General features: G+C 31.2%; 1 protein-coding gene across 1 annotated transcript; it reads left to right on the top strand.

Annotated features, from left to right (window-relative positions):
• Nucleotides 1–265: 265 nt before the first annotated feature.
• LOC136271734 (uncharacterized) lies at nt 266–22,483 on the top strand. Its single transcript, XM_066072163.1, has 10 exons — nt 266–357; nt 2,633–2,707; nt 2,917–3,151; nt 9,407–9,523; nt 12,438–12,543; nt 12,708–12,793; nt 13,041–13,060; nt 13,149–13,200; nt 21,693–21,982; nt 22,357–22,483. Exons 2-9 carry the CDS (start codon nt 2,666–2,668, stop codon nt 21,941–21,943), a joined length of 909 nt encoding a protein of 302 aa, XP_065928235.1. The 5' UTR covers nt 266–357; nt 2,633–2,665; the 3' UTR covers nt 21,944–21,982; nt 22,357–22,483.
• The last annotated feature ends 633 nt before the right edge of the window (nt 22,484–23,116 follow it).

Raw genomic sequence — 23,116 nt, 5'->3', positions numbered from 1 at the left:
TAAATGTTCAAACCAGCTTGAACATGCAGACATGAATAGGTTTGCATCTTATTTTATTAAAACAAAGCTAAGCAAGTTAGCTTACTTATCCAATGTTCTCTCGGGTAGGCGATGTAGGCCATAAACATGCATATAGTTATTTTTAGCAGCGACCTTCAACTTGATGAAAAACGATTATTTTGAATATTATTGCAATATAGGCAATTTATTCTGATCTATTCAGCAAAAAGCAACATAATCTCTTATTATTTAAAGCAGGGGTAAAGAATTTTAACTTTTTTGTTGCTTAATCACACTTTCTTTTTGATGGGTATTTCCCGGTTATTTTCAGAAACATCAAATGTGGAACAGACACAGGTAAATTACGTCGTTTGTTTAGTATATTTAACAGAAAACCATGTCTATTAATATAGGATAATAAACGATATAAGAGGACATCACATTGTTGATATGGCGTTGAACAGAAATGACAAATAATCACTTGCCTTTCTGTTGCTTTTTTTCTTCAAAGAAGCAATCCGAATTGACTCTGACAAAAGAAATCAAGGTTTGAAGCTCTAATGTCAATAGAAGGTTGGCTTATTATTGACGTAGTTTCATACCAGATAATTTAAAAAAAAATCGGAAATTATTTCAAAATTTAAAAAGAATAACAAAACCCAGTTTGCTGTCTCGGTTTCTCGTTTATTTTGCTCACTTCTTTGTAGTAGAACCGTGTCCAACTTGAATAGGTAGCATTTTTTTACTTTTCAATCTGAAGGGTAACCGGTGTCTAATTTCCGAATTCGCCTAATTTGTGGCTATGTGAGATTATCACGTTCACAATACCCGAAGATTCACAATTAAAATCTCCTAAAAGTTAATCAAATGACGTTTATTTCAACAAGCTGCAAATGATTTCAAATCACAAATATCCCTGAGGTATTTATAAATATCAAGCAATTAAGCAAAATCTGAATTCAGGATATCTTTGGACAGACTATAGTAAACCTAGGGAGAGAGAATTAGTCTAAATATATTTTTTATAAGAATACCATTTAAGTTAAAAGAATGTATAGTTCATTGCACTAAACAAAATTAATACACTTAACTAATTTCAATTATCAATTTTGATACGTAAAAATAAGTCATAAACGCAAAAATCCCTAAATATTTGTCCATTAATCAAATAGTTAAATATTATGAATTGTTGATTCATGTTACTAACAACTGTTACATCAAAGGTTTATAATTTATCAATTTAAACTTAACTATAATAGTTTGTTTTAGTTAAGTTTAAGTTGACAAATTTTAAACTTTTAATGAAACACTTTCTCTCTTACGAGTTTTGGTTCGTCTCATCTGTAGGTTGCATTTAAATCATTGCAGCTGGTAAAGTCCTTCCCGGTAACTATTTTGTTACTTTTTGATAAATTTTAAGGAGGTTGTCACCTGAAATAAAAGTACCTACAATCATCCGAAAACTATTTAGATATAAAGATTGGATTTGAAATGTTCATTGTTTGAATTCGAGATCCATGTCACATGCCTATTTTTTTTTTGTTACAATTGCGGCTATTAACAAAACCGATAACTTTCTTGAAATTATGCTAAAATCTGGCACGGAGATGGATTATGTGAAGAAATCAAACAAACATTTAAAGTACTATTATTAAATTACAAGTTTTATGCAGTATGAAGTTCAACATGTGTAGTGAATATGAAAGTAATATATGCCAGTACCTAATTGACACAAGAGCCGAAGTTAAGAAGTTAATGCTGAATAATCAGACTAGAGGTGACCAAAAATGGTTACAGAAAACAAAGGAACGAACCTCTTTAATTAGATCTTTTATAATAAACATCTCGTTTTTCGGACATGTAGTAAACAGTTCACCAAAAAATTGACATTGCTTTTTTAAGAGGGCTGTCATTAGTGGCTATAAAGTAATTTTGAACAATGATTTCTATGCATTTAGCCTTGTAAAGGTAGCCAATGTTGGTGGATGCAGTGCGCGGTATTGACTGGGGACGTTGAGACTTACTTGAAATGACACTCAAAAATTAGCAACTCCATCCGATATTTATAAGTAGGAAATGAATAAAATTCTCGTGGCAATTATATATTTGTACAAAGTACCGTGCCGTAAACATGGAAACAAGGAAGTCTTTTTATATACCTGAGAATATTTCCACACAAAAACAAGTTTCTGATGTTATGGCCAAATGATTTTTAAGAACAAGATTTAAAAAATGGCAACAATCTCTTAATAAATCCTAGAGATCCCCTCCCAAAAAAGAGCTTGAATTTGAAGTCTCTTTACCTAAAAATGTTTTGTGAAAAGATACATGTACGTTGAAATTCGCCAAGTGGTTACGGAGCAAAATGTGAAAACTTTACACACGGACAAACAAAAACATGGAAAGACAGACAGACAGACAGACGAAAAATTCATTTGAACTTTCAGATTGAATACCGGTATTAGCTAACTTTGCAATGACTGTTTGATTCAACTAATCATTTTTATTAAAGGAATCAACTAATGATTTAACGAATTTAATATTTCAAAATTATTATTAGTTTTAGCAAAGACAGACTCTAAACTTTATTTCATAAAACAAATATGACGTTTTCATATTTTTTACATTACAGGCCTATCGATATCTGCTTTATGAATAATTAAAGATGATCTTCAAGATATGCATTCTTTTCTTATCTGTTTTCCCGGTAAGAACAACATTTGATAATGTATACATGTGTCTGAGCCCGACAATATGATTTGTTTCTGTATTCATAAAAGAACAACTATTTCTATTCAAGAATAATGGTATTGTACTTAAAATAAAATTTAGAATGAAATAATTAATGGCATAGTGCACATTAGCATGTGTGTTTTTAGATCAAATATGTTCAAACACTGTATGTATACTCTGTAGCATCCAGCTAATACCCTAGGAAAACATTGTTTAGCGTCTCTAGCAACAGTTCAAACGGTTACATCATGTCCTACAAACGAAGCGGAACTGTCTCGAGCTAAACAACGGAAGCAATGTCAACATTTGGCATTTATACAGAAATGTGCAACACCAGCGAAGTTCAAATACCACTGTGTGCTGAATACTTGGAATAACGACACGGTAGAAGTTTGTGCCCCAGAAATAATATCTCAAGGCAAGTTAATATGCATGTGATAAGATATGAGGTCTTTAGTATTTGCCATATTTTACGATTTTGACATATTTGATTAAATAAATTAAACTATATAAAATTGTTTCAATGTAAGAAACTTTTCAGTTATATTTTTCAACTCTGAACTGTTTTCAAATAAATTGCTGTCGTTAACTTTATACTCATCTATGAACTTATCTAACAATCGGAAATATGTTTAACATTAAGAACATTTTAACAATGCAAAAGAAAAGAATAATAAAATGTCATTTTTAGTATTAGCATGAGGCAATGGTTCTTATTAAGATATTTTGTCACTGACTACATTTTATTCTTCACGTGAATAAGTTAATCATTTCCAAACTAACTTAACACAAAGCAAGTAAAGGTCTAACAAATCTTTAATTATTCACATGAAATACATCAACAGAAGAAGGCAAAATAATTTTAAAAAATGCAATTCTTAATTTAACCGGGCAAGAAGGATGGTTAATCGTTTGCATCTGGTGCACGATTATTCATGGTGCAGTAGATGATCCGTAGTCGAAATGAATGAGTGATAAAAACATTACTTTAAAAATTTACAAATTATACACAAGGTGGTTTCAACCTTAATTCATTTTCCGATGTTTTGTTTGTGTTAATACAACGATTCAAAGTTGTATTATATAATCAAATACATTATATATATACTGTGGTTTCATTAATTTCGTGGGTATCAATTTTCGTAGATTTTCTGAAAACCACAGTTTCAAGGATACGTAACTTCGTGGCCAATGATCTTATCAATACAAAATGTTTGTTGAAATTGAATTTCAATGAACATTTAATTTTGTGGATCAACTTAACAACGAAATCCATGAAAATTGGTATTCAACGAATATATATATATATATATATATATATATATATATATATATATATATATATATATATATATATATATATATATATATATATATATATATAGTACCGATCAGACCCAACCTAACACAAGAGTAAACCCCAACTAACTTACTGGGGGTTTACTCTGGGTTTCCTTTTCGAAATTTTGGGTCCACTTGGGGTTTACTTTGGGTTTACTCTGTGTATTTTGAAATTGCATTTGAGGTCAACTGTATTCACTGAAGTGTGAATCAGACTAGTATCATAATCTTACTATTCTACTGCCTGTAATTCCTACCCCTTGTATATTCCGAATAGACAGTTAGCGTCTGCTTTCAGGGGTGTACTTCTGGCCGGGTTTACTCTCTGTGTCCAATCTGGGTTTACTATGGGTTTACTTTGGTTGGGTCTGATCGGTACAGTATATGTATATATATATATATATATATATATATATATATATATATATATATATATATATATATATATATATATATATATATATATATATATATATAGCGCCAATGAATCTTTTGAAATATGGAAATTTTACTGGGAGGTTTGAGGAATAATTTTGTTTTCCGAGGAGAGGGAGCATTTGCAGATCAAAAAAATGTCCCGGGGGGGGGGGGGGGTTTGAGGTTGTTTGAGTTTGCCAGGGGATGTCCCAGGCATTTTTTTTTTATAATTTTATAATGGACATGTAATATAAAGAATTTTGAATTTGAATTTTGGAACGGGGGGGGGGGGGGGAGGGGGGGGGGGGTCTGGACATTTCCCTTTTAAGGAGTGAGACCGATACAAGTAATTTTACGGTAATGTTAATCATTTTTATTTAATTAATCATTTTTAAAATTATCGGAATGCCAATATACAGTACCGATCATCCCCAACCTTACAAAAAGTAAACCCCAACTAAACCCTGGATTTACTTTCTGGGTTTTCTCTGGGTTTACTAGAGTAGACCAAGAGTAAACCCAGAGTAAACCCAAAGTAAACCCAGAGTGGACACAGAAAGTAAACCCCGATCAGAAGTACACCACTGAGGCAGACGCTAACTGTGTATTCGGAATACACAAGGGGCAGGACTTACGGGCAGTAGGATGGTAAGATAAAAGACGGGTCTGTTTTACACTTCAGTGTGTACAGTTCACCACAAAAGCAATTTCCAAGTAAACTCCGAGTAAACCCCGAGTGGACCCAAATTTTAAAAAACGTAAACCCTAAAAGTAAACCCAGGGTTAGTTGGCGTTTACTCTGGTGTTAGGTTGGGTCTGATCGGTACTGTAATAATACCTTTCAACGCAGTTAAAACTTGAAATACGAACCATTTAGTCTCGATGAGTATTCGGCCTACATGCGTATGTGTATGAAAGAAATGGTAATATTCAAGAAATTAGGATGGACGATCTGGGTCCTAGGTCGTCCATCCGATTCCTCCTCTTTAGACTAAGAGGTACAGATCTGCAGCTACAGATTGTCAAACTCTTATTGATTATGTTTTTTTTTTACATCAATGAGATTTTCCCTTAAAAAAGCAAGAAATCGGGCACAATTTTCAGTGTAAGCATTTCACAATTTAAGGTTCTGATAAAATTCTCTTTTTGAAGTTTCTAGTTACAACTCCTCATTGCCTTATCCGAAACTTTGCATGGTAAAAGGATTTACATCTCATTTTTTTTATTACAAAAAGATATGCACAATGAACTTAGATTAATTTTAAGGCACCGGAATGTCTCATTAATTAATTTTTATGCAGCTATAGTGGACGAGTCCAAAAAAAAAAGAACTTTTAAGAGACGTATCATACATTCAATGCGAATACATTAGGGCATACATGTACCGTGTATGCAGTTTACTTTGCGTCTATTTTCTTATTTTGAGATTCTTTTTTATAATTGCTTGAAAATTATGGAAAGGCCTGGAAGATTGTTATCTTTATATCATATTACATGTAAAACTGTTTTCATTTCACCCACAAACTTTAAATAATGAAATAATTCTAATGTAAACAATATAAATGGACTTCATAAATCCCACAAACGACATATATTACCACTTGAATCTGCGCGTCTCTCTAATGATTGTATGAACAGCGGCAAATTCTAAAATATATTTTAAAAGGTAATGTTAGCTGCAAGTCTGTAGACCCCTGTATGGAAAATTTCGGTTGGTAGTCAATCTGAATTTTTTCCAGACCGAGAGCTACATAAACGCAGCTTAGGTAACTAATAATGCTTCCGATAAAATACTTTGTTTAGTCATGCAAGCTTTAAAGAAAGCTATACAGTAAATCTCGGTTATAGCGAAGTCCTAGGGACCAATGGATTTACTTCGTTATATCCGTGATTCGTTTTATCCGTATAACGAATTCGTAATAATAACTATAGCGAATTCACTATATACATGTTTTCTTTCACCAGACTATAACTTTTGCTGATTGGGGCTTAAAATAAAAAAATAAATTACTTTTATATATACCTTTAATAATCGGATTGTGCGTCGAAAAATAATATAAAAATAAATTCATTCAAACTTTTATGCTAAATTGTGTATGAACTTAATGATTTATAAATTACTAATGAAGGCTGTTTGATATTTTCGTTTGTAGATGTTTTGCAAATAGTTAAAAAACGCGTAACGCGTTGCAAGTCATAAATATTATCCCTGATAACCTTACTAAAATTAGCGGCTTTGGATTCAAATAATATTATAGTGGAATATTAAGTTCACTTTTTAAAATCATCTTCACGATGATAATGTTATCTTTATAATAAATCAGTATTTTGTTATGCTTTAAAAGAAAACGTTATATCGGAATCAATCCCGTGTTTGCTTAAATTGCCCGCGTACATTTGTCATGTCAGTAATACACATTATGCTTTATATGACGGTTGTATATTGTACGAAAGTTGAGTTTAATTACCATGCATTGGAACCATTTTATTAACACATCTCCCAGTACAGAAACAATTCAAGATGTATTCGTTACAGTAAAACAGTGGAGCGTTAAGCAAGTGTACTTCCAGCTCTACAAGCACGTGCACTGTTGTCTGGGCGACGGCCTGAATACAGCTAGCGACTCTGGTATCGATCGGTTACCGGAGTCTCGTAATGCATCTTAATATAGTGAGGGCAGTGTTTTGAAACAAACAACAGAAATAAGGTCAAAGAGTTCATCTATTTGAAATGAAAATGAATATATGAATAAAAACATTTGGGAATTTAATGTGGAATCATCTTTTCGCAATGCATTTATCTGTTAGTGCATTACAAGAAGTCCTTTCATAACTTCTTGCACACCTCCCGAACTGGACCGAACTGACACAAATTGTTTCTGCAAATACTAACTATAAATTACGAAAACATCAGATTAATTACTACGGAAGGAACCGGAATAAATTGCTTTAAAATTTTGCTTAAATAATGCATTAGATATTTTTATTCCTTTACGAGTTATTGACAAAAAACTTTTGAAACCTCTAACTCCCTAACTATAGGAGCCAGCCCCTTTTGTATACCAAATGAAAGGTCTTGGTAAGACCCACAACTTTTAAAATACATCTTATAACAAATTATTATCAGGTAGAAAACTAAAACGGAAAATACGTGAATTTTTTTTACATCTTTTTCTAACCTTTGTTTCAACACTTATATGTAAGCCTTCAAACTTTGTTATCTCCTAGAGATGCTACTCAAACTACGAAGTCCAGTACTTCTTTCCCCAATAGTTTATTAACAATCATGATCGAATAATAATTTAATTCTGGTTGTAACGCGCTTTCTGATTGGCTAAAAAATTATTTTATATCGTATAAAGAATGTTGCCTACGTCATAGTAAGACTAACGTCAAAAACGTATCAATACGCCTGACGTTACGTTTGAATTTTGTACAATTTTACATCATTTTAAAGGTCAAATGACCGTTTTTATCTACAGTGAAGAGTAAAAAAATTACATTATAAGCAATGAATTCAATATTTATTAGTTTTATACGATATAAAATGGTTTGAAACAGTTTACGCTTTTTTATAAACCGCTTCGCGGTTTATAAAGCGTAAACTGCCCCAAACCATTTTATATCGTATAAAACAAATAAATATTGAATTCATTCCTTAAGTAAAAATTATAACAATCAAAAGCAGTCCAAATCAAACAAATCAAAGAGTCTATCTGCTTAACATCATTTTACATGGGTATATATAAGATTTTACTTATGATAGACAGTTCTGACTAGTTCGGCCCATTTGCGACGATCATGCGTGAACATTTAGTGTTCAAAATTAAGATTAATATCTTATTTCTAAATAAAGTAACAAAACCGTCAAAACTGTCAATCAAAGAGTACGGATGCAGGATTTGAGTCTCCGAGTCCTGAGTCTCGGAGTCCCCCACCTAGGTATAAGGCATCACTTACACATAATACGTTCATTCATACACGGCATAAAAGGTTACAAAGGTTAATATATAGAATACACAATACATGAATCAATATGGAGTACCAGAGCTATCGTTGCCGACACAGAATCGCCAAATATGACACTTGTTTTTAAACTCACAATTTGGATATTATTATGCCCGTATTATTCACCTGGTTTTATAACATCATTTAGGAATACTACGCAGTGCTACAAGATTCACAGAGTTCATTCTGTTAATTATCCTTAACACCATTCAGTGCTCAGCACCTAGGTACACATACATATCATAGTGACCATTATGTAATAATAGCAATTCAAGGTCATAGCATGGCTATCTGTTTACATATACCACTCCTTTTGTTTGCATTTAAATAACAAATGAAATATGTCTTGCATTAATTCAATCTATCAGCTTCCGAACAAGCCCATCTTTGAGACTCGGCCAGTCATCGTTAAAACTAAACCCATCCGACAAAAGAAGTCGATAAATTTTACTATAAGAGAAATAATTTAAAACCTTATGGGGATTTTCATTAAGTAAAATATGAAACGACAGTATTGCGCGACATGTTATCAGACCTGAAAATTTCAAAACAATCGGTGAATAAACAAGCGATATATTTAGGATCAAAGCTGTCGTCTAGAATAAAAAAAATAAGAAGAAATCTGAAGATTTTTCAGAATAATAGTAAAGTCTTCCTTGATAAATCAGCTGAAAACTTTCTTTTTATAAAAAGGAGTATACATGGTGTAAAAATTTTGGCCAAAAAATAGTAAAGCCATGTAAAGTCGGTACTTTTGCATTTAAAAAGATGTCATACTAATAATTTATACAGAAAAAATAACATAATTTTAACCCAAACAGGAGGAAGGGAGTAAATAGGGGCCCAACTTAAACAACATATAGGTAATAATTAATTCAATTGTAAATATGAACTCTTTACATTTTAGGGTTTTGTTTAAAATTTGATGAAGGTGGCGCTCGACTTCAAGAGGTATATGAGAGGGAATGCACAAACTATTCTAAACCGTGCACAACTCGATTTAGTTCATCGGATTTATTACACTGTAAGTAGCAAACTTTATATTTAAAACAAATATTTAAAAATCACTTTATTTAAACAATGCATAGAATCTTAAAAACAGATTGTCTTCTTGATTTTTAGCCCAGTGTAGTTTACTTTTTTCTTGGTAAACATTACTGAAAGCCATGAACACAACATTTCGAATAAATAATAAACGTGATTGGGGAGATCCAGTATTATAACACCGTGTAACCAACACACAAACATAAGATGTTCTTGTCAACAATTTTATCTCTGATAGGCTCGATAACTAACATATTTTTATGATGAAGCAAATGTACTCTACGATCTGTTAAATCAACTTATGGTGCAATAAGTCATACTGAATATTTAAAAAAGAAAAGCAGCCTATCGGGATTTTCCACGTGTTTAAAACACCTTCAAAACTATTTCATACATGTAAATACACAAATGTACTTACATGATTAGCCCTTGAAGCCAAGTTAGAACACACACACACACACACACACACACACATATATATATATATATATATATATATATATATATATATATATATATATATATATATATATATATAGAAAAAGGTTTTCAGTAGACGATAACACAATAATCCATTTCTCTCAAATTTAATCCAGAGCGCTTTCGCCTGATCGGCTCTTCAGTGGATTTCAAATTTCAATTTGAAATCCACTGAAGAAATGGATTACTGAAGAAATGGATTATTGTGTTATCGTCTACTGAAAACCTTTTTCTATATCGTTACCTATACCAAGGACTTATTCGTTTATATATATATATATATATATATATATATATATATATATATATATATATATATATATATATATATATATATATATATATATATATATATAGGATATCTATATTGTGTGAATTTATATTTGCTTTATCCAACGAGTTGAAATGGTGTATATATTTGCAAGGCGCAAGGCTTGCCGAGCGAATATAACCATTTCAACGAGTTCAACACAAAAAACGTTTTTGCCATCCATTGCTTTTCAGGCAGTTATGTACAAATGACTGATATGCTACAAAGTAACGTTAATAAGCAAAAGTTCATTGTAACGTCACGATAACGTAAAAGTAGTGGAAAGGTAAAGTCACAGAGCAAATAATTGAAGATAATAGCAAATATTTCATACATCACATGTATATAATTATTTTTTTTACTAAATGCGATAAACTTTTTGTTTGAATAATTTAAAATAAAGACAGTCAGTAAGATATCATCGTTATATGGTTTGTTTTATTGACCTAATATGGTTTATACACGGTCATTGAATTCCATATGGTGTCCCATATGGAATTTAAAGACCATGTATATACCATATTAAGTGAACTACAAACCATATAACTCATAGTATCAAAGCTGATAACATGCATGTTTTGAAAGCGATTTGTGTGATGTCAGAGGTGTCAATCGTTTACTGATTAATTATAAATTGGATTAAACTAGATTATGGAATAATTAGGAGTTTTTGCAGTTTTTGTTTTGTTTTGTCTGTGTGCCAGTGTTCCTGCAACAATAACGTGTTTTGATATTTTAGCACGTGTACCTGTATTTGATAAAAAAAAACTTAAATCTTATTGAAAAATACTAAAAGGAAATTGAAATTGTGACTAATTTTTATAGAATAATATAGAAGAAACCTATGGCGTCACGGGACCACTCAGTATTAAACTAAATCAAAGTACTGAAGAACTGACGGGAGTTGATTTTGTCGATGTTTATTTATTTTAAAATCAATGATATGTTATTTTGCATGACAAGTACATGTAGTTTCTAATTTGAATTACGCACATTTTTATAATATGAATTTTTGGACTTTTTCGACAAGAATGTCGAGAAACCCCCATATGAATCATGTTAAATAATATTTAAATATAAAATTAATTCAATCAAACTATATGTATCAGTAATAGAAATATTTCTCGAAAATTGTATGGATCCAAGCAAAATTGAACTCTAGTCTCGTTCAACCAAACGCTCGGCTGACACTGTAAATCTCCGACAAGGATTTACGGAGACAACCGAGCGTCGAGTTGAACGAGACTATATTGAACTCTGGCGTAGTCTACATACGACTAGAAAAAATGTTTAAATTGTTCGTACCATTTAAAATCTGACTATTTTCAAGGTATTTATAAATAAGTTTCCTTGAAAAACAAGGCCTTAGCATACATTACAACGGATTTATCAATTATTTTCAAGAACTAAGTCTTGTCACCAGCAATGATTTGTGCTGAGGTCCAAACACTGTTTCACTTTTGGTTTGTCTGTGTAACTGCATAGGAGAGTTGATTAAAATCAACTCCCAAAAACGAGCAGAACAGAATTAAATTCATGGTAGAATGGAGATATATAAAAACAGCCATGTCATAATTCTTAATAAGATTATTTCTTATATTTGAATTGAAATTATGAAATCATTTTGCTGTTGAAAACGCTAAAACGCCATATAAATTGACGTGTATGTAATGCTAAAACATTGTCGTTTTTATTAAAACCATTTTTACATTTTTATTTTTATATTTTAAATAATCATTATATTTTTGTTTTGCAAAGTGATTTATTGTTACTTGAGGTAAGAAACACATATGAATATTCATATAAATAGAAATATAAATGTACTGAATAACAATTCCTTTATTCTTATTTTAATGACAATTGATAAGATAAAACCACAATAACCTGTTGATTTGATAATCATTTCATTAACAAACATATCTTTATGGAGAATTTTGATTGAAAACAATTTTTCTTGGTTGATTTATTTTATGTTCCATATTTATTTTTTTGTACAAATTGAAAATGGTTATATTTTATTCTAATTGTTATTAACGAAGCCTTGTTTATTTAGACCGTCACTCATTACAAATATACTTGTATATCTTTCTGGCGTGTATTGTAGATTTCCAGTGTAATGATATTGTTCGAAAAACAAAAAAATCAGATATATTGAACACAGCGAAAGACATGCTTACAAATACTGAAAACACCGAGATCGAAATTTATAAGTAAGCATAATAATCTATCTATCTATCTATCTATCTATCTATCTATCTATCTATTTATCTATCTATCTATCTATCTATCTATCTATCTATCTATCTATCTTTCTTTCTTTCTTTCTTTCCTGTATGAATAATATATTAGTAATTGTATGATATTCATGCTACAGAATCCTCTTTGGTGTTGTGCTAGCAACGAACATTATTACTATTGCTGGAACAATTGTGTATAATATATGCCGTTTTATAAGGAAAGGTACGTGCTGCAACATTGGCTAAAGTCAACATAATCATATTACAAGTATCAAACAACCTCTAAATTTATCAGATATATACGTTGTTTAATTTGTTTCTCATTTTTATCAGCAAAATAAAAAGGTAAAACGCTAAGATATATAATGTCAATAGGTTGTATTCATTTAGAAATTTTTAAACAAAAGAATACCATCGTGATAAAATCGGTTTTAGAAATACAATTATATTTTATTTTGGTTCTTTTTAAGGTAAAGAATACACAAACGAGGTACGTATTTTATATTATGTACATTTGTATGCACTTATCAATATACCTATTAGTATTATATATTGAATGAATAACTTTTTTTTTGAAGGATGAAGCCCAAGATCTTCAAATAAAAAGAACATTTTTACTAAAAACATACGGTAAATAGTTTTTTGAGCAATCATTTAATTGTCATATAATTAAAATGCAAGTTTTATAAGGTATTTTAACATTCTGAGAAGAAAATTATCGACTATGTGGAATAATACTTTATGTTAAGGCTTATGCAAATTCTACTTTGGTATTTGCACTTTGATATTTGCGAGAGGAAAAGGAAGGCTGTGTATCAACCTCGAATGATAAAACACCGCTGAATGATACAAATATCATTAAGCGTTGCAATTGCAACCCATAATGCTATAAATTCTTGCATTAATAGTTGACAACATCAACCGCTAATGATAAATTGCCGCTTAATGATACAATTTTATCATTAAAAGTCGCAAATGCACAGCAGACTTAACGCCTAATGAAACAAGCAAAAGGCTACTTGATCAACCCCTAATGATATAAACATTTATATCATTAAGCGTTGCAATTGTACTCCTTTTGATATAATAACATACCAGTATGTAGAACTCTGGCCATTTTAAAAAAAAATATATCTAGGAAAAATCGACACACAGAGAGAAGAAAGTTTCTTTCAATATTCGCCCTAAGATTAAAAAGTTGTTTCAATCTCATGAAAATGCAAAAATACTGTCTTGAATATGTATATATATAAAGTACTAAGTTTAACATTTTTTATTTTGTTTCAACCAGAAATTATGACTTTAACATTTTGACATATTTTAAAGATTAAGTCAAAAGTGATGAAAAGTGGTGCATTTTCTCTATTTTTTCAAAGATGAAAGTGTGTCTGAAGCTGTCGACCACAAGAAAATTAATATGTTTTAATGTTATATCAATTAATAAAGTAATAATGTGAGTTTCATCGTGGGGAACAGCTGCAGAAACAGTTTTCTATTTCCAAAAAAAAAAGAGAAACAAAAAAAAAACCCACCGAATGATGAATTGGTATCATCTGCTCAGTATTATGAAAATTAGGGGAACATGCATTGTCTTTGAAGTCTCAATTACCCTTCTGAAAGTTTAATCCGGTAACTCTGTACAGATTATTAGTTTAAGGGTGATTTCGTGTAAATAAACTGAAACTGTACCTAGTTCTTTACGAATACTTTAAATCTTGGTTTGTTTGTTTTTTGGTGATCGGCTTCGGCCGATCACTATTGTGCCCATACAAGTTTAGCTTTTTTAAAAAAAGCTTACCGTCTTTAGAACAAACCTTAAACAGGAATTAGTTATCAAAGACAGTTTAATTCTTTTTCTAAAAATGTCACCTTCCTCTACATAGCATGGCGGGTGAAACATTTATTGTCATGTGTCGTTGAAGCCTATAGCTTCGTGTCTAAAATTAAGAACTGCGTACCCGAGCTTGTAAGTTGTGATCGACTATAGGGTAAAGGAGATCTTAAGTACGGTCGTAGACTCGTACTATTTTTATAAAATCAAAGTTATCCCACTGCATTTATCTATCTAAGGTGCAAATAACTTTACCGATATTAGACACACCGCATCAATTTTTTTTTTATTTTATATAAATGTTTGAATAAACAATGCTAAAAGAAAAGCAAATAATTTCAATAGATATTATAGAATATTACTTTCAACAAGTTGGACCTGAAAACCAAAGGCTGAATTTCATTCATAGCAATTTTGTATTGCTTTTTCGTTTTCTCACTTTTAAAGATTTGAAATCTACGAAATTTGTTAAGTCGTACATGAAAAAGATAATCAGAAAATTATCGCCCTTGCGCCAAACAGTATTTCAACCAATAAAATAAATGTAAATTTTCACATCATGTATTTTCTACCAATCACAAAGGAAAGGAAGTGCATAACTAACCCGGAGACGGTAAATTATTTCAACGCTTTATACCGTCTTTCAAGGAAGACGGTAATGAGGCATCCGGCAAATGCTTCAATGTGCGCACACATTCCGCTTGCATAAGTATTTCTTATAAAAATTTGAAGTTTGATTTAGTATTTATATAACATTTAACTCAGTTTTATTTCCATTCATTTACCTTAAGAGATGCAAACATACATAAAAATACAGTTCGACCTGTTAATTCAAGAATGCACATTTTGTCTCACGCGTAAGAGTTTCGATCGAAAGGTTCATTCAGTAATGCAGTTGACCTCGATGATTTGACCTCAATCATAAGACTGACCTCGATCTATTGATGTTGCAAAATAGTAGCTAGGAGGACGGCTTGATTTATAAACAAGGTTACGTTATAATGCGACCTCAATAGCAAGGTATGATGGCATTCAATGTTTTTCAGTCGCATTAAATTATTTTAATACAACTGTTTCTTTGTATACGTGTTAATGCTCTTTTAGAGCCCTACTCAGTATTCTGAAGAAGAAGAAGATACATTAACATTTAATAATTACGTTTAAAATTTTAAACTAGACAAGGAGTTTACAAACGGCTTTGCCCAAATTTATTTCAAAATTAAATTTGTTGACGGTTTATAATGATGAAATTATGGTTTACAGATTCAAAATATTCTATATTTTTTTTTAAAAATCGATACTTTTAAACTATTTTACATCAAACTGATAATGTTGATTGCTTCTTGCTTTCAATATATCCATATTGCCGATCATTCTTTTAAAAGGAATACTTGTTTTACAGTTATCTGTGTTTATTTTTTATTATAACATGTAATTTTTAGCTCACCTGAGCTCAAGCAAGTTATTCTGATCACATTTTGTCCGTCGTCCGTCTGTAAACTTTTTACATTTTGAACTTCTTCTCTTAAACCGCTTGGCCAATTTCAAACAAATTTGACATAAAGCATCCTTCTGGGAATGCAAATATAAATTGCAGAAATAAAAGGCTGATCTTTATTCAAAGCGGAGAAAAGCTCGAAACTATAGAAAAAGGGGTGCATTTTTAAAAATATGTTTCAAATTTGAGTTATTACAAAAATAATAATAAAGGAAAGACGTGTTTCAATCAGTTTATAGCTTCGGGTTCGGTATTCCATACGAGTCTTGGTAAAATGGGTAGGCAAACCCGGGCCGGGACAAAATAAAAGACGGGGCAGATCGAGATTTTTCAATTTATGTCGATAATAATTAAACAATGTCATTGAAATTTTCAGAATATGTTACAGACAGGTATTTTTGTAGTCGCTGTAAATATTGATAGACAACAGTGCGTATTTTTGGAATTTATTAACGATTGTTGATTTCCAAGTTGGTAAAATGGGTAGTCAAGCCCGGGTCGACATTTTACGGGCTTGCGGGCTTATTCAAGAAGAAACTTAATAATCCATGTTTGAGTCCATGCTTCTAAAGCGAGGTTCTTTGTTTAAAGCAGCCATGATGTATGATAAATGGGCCGATCAAAGATGAATTTGTTTGTTGTGAAACAGTTCGCGTGCGAAGGGATTCTTTGAAACATGCAAAATACATTGGTGCCGATTTTGTGAAGTAAATTGAGGCTAAATATTTCAATGCATTGACAGTTTTCACATATGACGGTGGTGTTAGCTTGTTTTGATTTTAGTTTCGTTTTCATTATGTATGCTTTGTTACCAGGAATCTATCGCCTGTATTTTGTAAAATTTACGTATCAAATCAAATAGAGACTTCGGTAAATCAGAGAGTTGACTGTTTACCTGCGCAGATTAAGCAAAATCTGATGTATTAACAAAGTACTAAAATACAATTCTTTCTATCGGTAATTCGCACGATCTTTTTCGTAATGGTTGATTAATGCAATGTGCTTTGTTGAGATGCTAAGCATTTTCTTTCGAGTTTATTCCGTTTAGATGGCGTTTAATATATATATATATATATATATATATATATATATATATATAAAGAGGATATCTATATTGTGTGATTTTATATTTGCTTTATCCAATGAGTTAAGATGGTGTATATATTCGCGAGGCTTGCCGAGCGAATATAACCATTTCAACGAGTTGGATAAAGCAAATATAAAATCACACAATTATAGATGTTCTATTTATCTCATACAATTTGATTTATATTATGAAGCTTTTGAGATAGTCCTTTATGTGACCCGAATTTGTGGGGTTTTTTTCAAAGATTAAAACGATGATGCAACGTTATGTTATGCGGCTATTGTGACCTTGCGCAATACAATTTAGTACGTCATTCCTGAGATAAATCTAAGGGTGCTTTCCATTTAACCGGCATCGCCGGTTTGCCGGTGTTGCCTTCGTCGCCGATTGCTGGAACGCGCGTCGCCGGCGAGCGATTGTGGCAACGCAATATACCGTTGCCGAATAGGAAACAATATGGCGTCGAGGTTATTATATTCTACAAAACAAGTATTTCCAAAACTACAATTTGTCCTACTACATTGAAATACATTAAAACTACAAATAGCCAAAATTTTTAGATCAAATAAGATAAGTATCAGTTTTAAGCTGCAATCGTCCTATAGTTGGATCATTGTGACGTTGCAATCGTCCTCGTTGGAGCATTGTGACGTTACCAACCATTCCATTAACGTCACTGTTTCCCGATAACGTCGCCGGCGAGGCAACGTAAATGGAAAGCGCCCTAACTGTTTTAATGTAAAGTTTCACTGAAATAAACCTTAAAATAATTGTTTAGCTCTAAATAATTTTTCTTAGAACTTATTCACTTGATTAAATGGAAATTCCGATTCGAAGACTTGAATAATCAAGTTTGTTAAGCCTACATACACAAAGTTGCGAATGCTCGTTAGTTTGAATTGACTCGAACGAGGAACAGTTGTTGATGTTTAATAAAACAAACACTAGGCTAGCCTTATGACTCGAAATTGAAAATAGTGAATAAGGATGCTTACTGGTGGTGGAATCAAAGTCTTATGAAACATTATTTCGGTAAGTTATTGTATATAAACACAACCAGAGCGCTCTGTTTTCATCGCGTCGTCAGGATGAACTCCTTGATAGTTAACGTAGTTTGCAGTTTTATTAACTTCACAAAGCCAATTGAAAGTTGGAAGTGGGCTGAACTTATTAAAAATCTTGACAAACAAGAAAAAATGGTCTTGTGGTTACGGTTATGAATAACTTTGCAAAAAAATGTGTGTGGGTGGGGGGAAGGGGGAGGGGGGGGGGGGGCTAACCCCGCATTTTAATGGTTCGTGCATCTAGCTCTTTTACAATATTGGTATTTCAATTAAACTTATAGGCATATCCATTTTAAAGACATACATGTACTATTGTAAATTTTATTCAAATAATGTTATGTTTAATATCTCTTTACTAAAGACTTTAGCTACAGTCCATAGATGCAAACACAGGTGCATGTAGTCATGTACAGTACCATCATAATGCATTATTATTAAGTGGGGGAGGAGTTCTATAAATTATATAAAAATGCAAATTTTGGTTGAGTTTTATATATGTCTATGACGATTACTTATATTGTATTATAACCACAAAAGACATTAAAGACATTCACAACAAGTCGTACAATCATTGCAGACCAGTGTTCTATATTTAGATATATTATTATATCGTTAAGATTGCAAACGCAACGCTTAATGCTATAAATGTTTGTATCATTAGGGGTTGATCATGTAGCGTTTTGCTTGTTTCATTAAGCGTTAAGTCTGCTGTGCATTTGCGACGCTTAATGATAAACTTGTATCATTAAGCGGTGATTTATCATAAGCAGTTGATGTTGTCAACTATTAATGCAAGAATTTATAGCATTAGGGGTTGCAATTGCAACGCTTAATGATATTTGTATCATTAAGCGGCGTTTTATCATTAGAGGTTGATACAAGGCCGGAATTCTTTGAAAATATGTCAATAAAAAATTCGTTGTCTTATTTATTTTGGTGATTCTTTTAACGAAAACTCTTGTGAAAAGGAAATAACATGTTACTGTTTTTGATTTGTATTATGTAGGTCGAAGTTATACAAATTGAAAACTCGTTTTGAATATATTTTTTATATTTTTGTAGAATTACTCCACGAATTTCCATTAGATATAAACAATACAATTTTCAACGCAACCGTAATTTCTTAGTCTACAAAATAAAAATATCACAATCGATCTGGAAGGGTATAAACAACATGATTCACAAACAACAGATAATGCACAAGTATACAAATAAAAGTAGTAATCAGCCAATAGAAATATTGCTTCTAACAATATTGCATGAACTGCGACAAGATAATCGTTTTAGAGCCGGTCAAAAAAAATTAAAATGTCAATGACTTAATTTGTTATTATCGTATCATGCGAAAAAACAAATATATTAAGGTCATGTGCTTTTGGATGAATACGATCAGTGCTAATTAATCCTAAGAAAACAAACTTTCTTAGGATGCGTATCTCAATGTGAAGATCTCCTGCTGTGCATGTTTGAAATCATTTCTCCAAACTGTAACGGAAAAAACTAACCCCTCGTTAACAATTCTTCTCTTTTGACAACTGGTCGAGCCAAATTCATTTACAATGTCTAAACCGGCCATTTTGACGTCTTTGAGAAAGACTGATTCTGATTGGACCATCAGGAATATTAAGCAATGAAATTGAGTTTAACATTTTCTATCAAAATGGCCGGTCTTAGTGTTATATATGTATGTAGTTTTTAATTTAGTGTATTTAGGTATATCATATATGTTCTTAGCTTTTATGCCAATAACTTGTATTTGTACAGCGCTGTAGAGTAATTTTATATAGATTATACGTTGCGCTTTATGATTTATTGTATAATGATATTAAAAATGATAAAACCTAATAAATAGTCAAGAATATTTAGACCAGAGGTGAACACAAAAATTTTTAAAAGCAAAGGATCAAACCTACTAAATGCGGAATAACACCTGGAAAAAATCACTCAATTTAATGTAAACTATTTGATTATGAAAAATATAATGAAAATAAAACTGTACATTTCTTAAGTAAGCGACATGTGCAGTTTGGGATTAGAAAATGAATATCCAAAATATTCAATTCAGAAAGTAACATCTAATGAAATATCCTCTAATGATACATGTATAAAGTATGTAGATATGACTTTCAAAATTATATAGCATATGATCAAAACTGTGTCAACTAATGATATCAAAATAAAACGCAAAACATGGAGTACATAAATTGCTTGATGATATATTTTCAATTGTATCAGTTGGTGAACCTGAACTGTTTAGGTCGGTCGCGGGTTTAAATTTCTGCACCTTCTGCGAAGGGCATTGCACATTAAGGTCCTGGAACGCATATGCATAGTAAAATGATCAAATATCGATGTTAATATGTAAACATTTTTATTTTTAAAAAAATACTTATCATAAAAAATATGTTAGTGAAATGAATTCTAAGAATAATGTTCAGAAGTATTTTTATCATTTCGCCACTTCTACAAAATCGGCATTATCCACGTTGAAGTCAACACCTACGATGACGTCAGTTGAAAGTTTGATGGAACAATTGACTAAAGTGAACGTCGTGCATTTTTTATTGCAGCGTCATAATTAAAACTAAAAATATAATTTACACGATATAAACATTTGCACGATCCTGTCATGTTCTATGTGAGTTTCAGGTACATTTTTATCTATTACAAATAAAATAAAATTTGTGTCGTAGACATCTTTTATTCTACACAATTCTATATGTAACATGGCTGGCAAGACAGGTTTATAGGACCAAACTACGAGGGCGAATAGCATAAAAACCATGCGGTTAATTTCTATTTGATTTAACAAAAGGTTTACTTTTACGTTAACCTTTCGTCGCTAAATTTTAAAAGAAAATCGTATGTTTATATTCTTCTATATATTAAATTGAAAATGATAACCTTCTTTTTTCTATATAATCGGACATACGACCAAAATTTGAGCGCAAAAAGAGAGATAAACTATCCAGTCAATTTACTTAATGTTTTGCAAATAGTTTACTCATAAGTCGACCTTTCACTGAAAAAAAATTAAAGGAATTCGCATGTTTGAAACATTCTTCCCAGAGACTCCTTAATTGAACAATTCTGTCAACATCTCTGTTGGCTTAGTTAACAAAGTAGACACTTAAAGATAAGTGCATTGGTGACCAATAATTATGAATCATTATATTGCATAAGATCAAGTGGATAGATTTACCTACACTATCCACTGGACAAGTCATTCTCTTATGCGTGTCTCTCTTTCTACTTTTCACTCTGTTAGTTAAGAAAAGTATATGATAGATTTAAAAAAAAATAAAAGTGTGAAAGAGTACATCATTGATAAAAAAAAAGATTTATCTTTATGCATGATAGTGGATGGTGTTGCCTAATGGACAGCTTTCACCTGATACAATTCCATGTATGAAGTTGCATATATAAAATGAAAAATTCAAAAAGTACTATATAGTATACATAATTGTATCATTAACGGTTAAAGTTTATCCTCTAATGCAATTCTTTTTTTATCATTAACCGTCAGAAGTTTGACCACTAATGCAACTTTACATCATTAGTGTATAATGTATCATTAAAGGTTGCTACACGTATTGATAAGTTTTTTTCATAAGTATTTAAAAGTAAACCTCTTTATTGTAGACTACAACAAAACAGTCTTTACCGAAGGAATGATGAAATTTGCTATTGAAAAACTAATACCAACGTTGAGTCAGCATGGTGTAGATTGCGTTGAAACATTTTGTTCCTTAACAGAATCCGACCTTAAAAATATCGGACTTAACATAGGAGAAGTAAAAAAATGTAATTTAGCTGCACGGCATATGAAAGATAAAAAAGATTGCTGTCCAAATCAAACAGACGAAGCTGACAGCAAAACAGATGATGAATGATTATCTTGTGTTCTGTCATAAAAAAAAATGTATTAATTGGTAAGTGAATGAACGCATTGACTACATAAGGGATAGTATATTTGCGAAGAAAAAATAGTTAAATCTTCATCAATTGATTATGGTTTAAATTAGTACTAGTGGTAAAAAGTTAAAACAGGAAAATAATTTACCAAATTTTGTTGAAATAAAACGCCGTAGAAGGACATCGCTTTCAAAAATTTTGTATCAGATTATAAAAATTAATTTCCCAAATCATATTTTTAACATGTCAGTTATTTTATAGTAAACTTATCATAACTGTGCAATTGAAAAAATTAGTGAATTCCAATACATAATTTGGTTACGCAACAGACCGATTAAAAGGCGTAATTAGTAATATCAATGTACTAATGAAATTAATTATCTATTTACAGATACACTAATTTATACCAATTAAGCTACAGGAAATGAAGTTTACCAAAACAAAATGGACGATTGGCTTTCAACGAGGGTCAATAAAAAATGTGTTGAGAATGTCACATTCATCATGCACATATGGTACATGTACAATAATATAAAGACCAACATTTTGTCATTAAGATTAAAGGTTTCATTCCATCTGTTGAATTTGTTTTGTTGCTTTTGTTAACAGTATTATTTGTCACCACGGAGCAAGGTAACGACCAAAACATGACGTCATTATGACGCATGCACAGAGTTTTTTTTTTAAAATACTCTATCTACGCATCATGCTAAGTCTCTTCTGCCTTTCGTCCTGCATTTTAAAACGGCTCTTTATCACTTAAGATCTTATTCGTTCAGAATCGTTTGAAAATCAAAAGCTAGTTATTCGAAGATTTTTATTTTGTAACGCGTATCTCGTTGTGCACAGGGAAGACAATATTGACAGTCAGATGACATTACGTAATCTTTTTCGTTTTTGAACAAATATTAACTGATAATATATTTTCGTTTGGGTTGTTCAACGCCCAAAACACAGTTTCGCCACCCCCCCCCCCCCGCAAAAAAATCAAGTACATTTAAACAGAAATGTATAAATAACTATTGGCATATTATTTGCATTATCGTTTATTTTTACAGTTTGCTTCTGTGTTTTCCCGAGTTAAATCAATACTGTTATCATATTTATGGATCAGTCACGTCCGGCGACGTAAATATTTTTAGTCAATTTTT

The sequence above is a fragment of the Magallana gigas genome, chromosome 9, assembly GCF_963853765.1.
Source record: "Magallana gigas chromosome 9, xbMagGiga1.1, whole genome shotgun sequence".
NCBI lineage: Eukaryota > Metazoa > Mollusca > Bivalvia > Ostreida > Ostreidae > Magallana > Magallana gigas.
This window is presented reverse-complemented; position numbering and strand designations above follow the sequence as displayed.

What these genes read in the sequence shown, in the direction of transcription:
- LOC136271734 (XM_066072163.1), top strand. Translation starts at nt 2,666, where the DNA reads ATGATCTTCAAGATATGCATTCTTTTCTTATCTGTTTTCCCG. An exon ending in TTCATCGGATTTATTACACT is followed by an intron (nt 9,524 to 12,437) that starts GTAAGTAGCAAA and finishes CGTGTATTGTAG; the next exon opens with ATTTCCAGTGTAATGATATT. An exon ending in GTAAAGAATACACAAACGAG is followed by an intron (nt 13,061 to 13,148) that starts GTACGTATTTTA and finishes TTTTTTTTGAAG; the next exon opens with GATGAAGCCCAAGATCTTCA.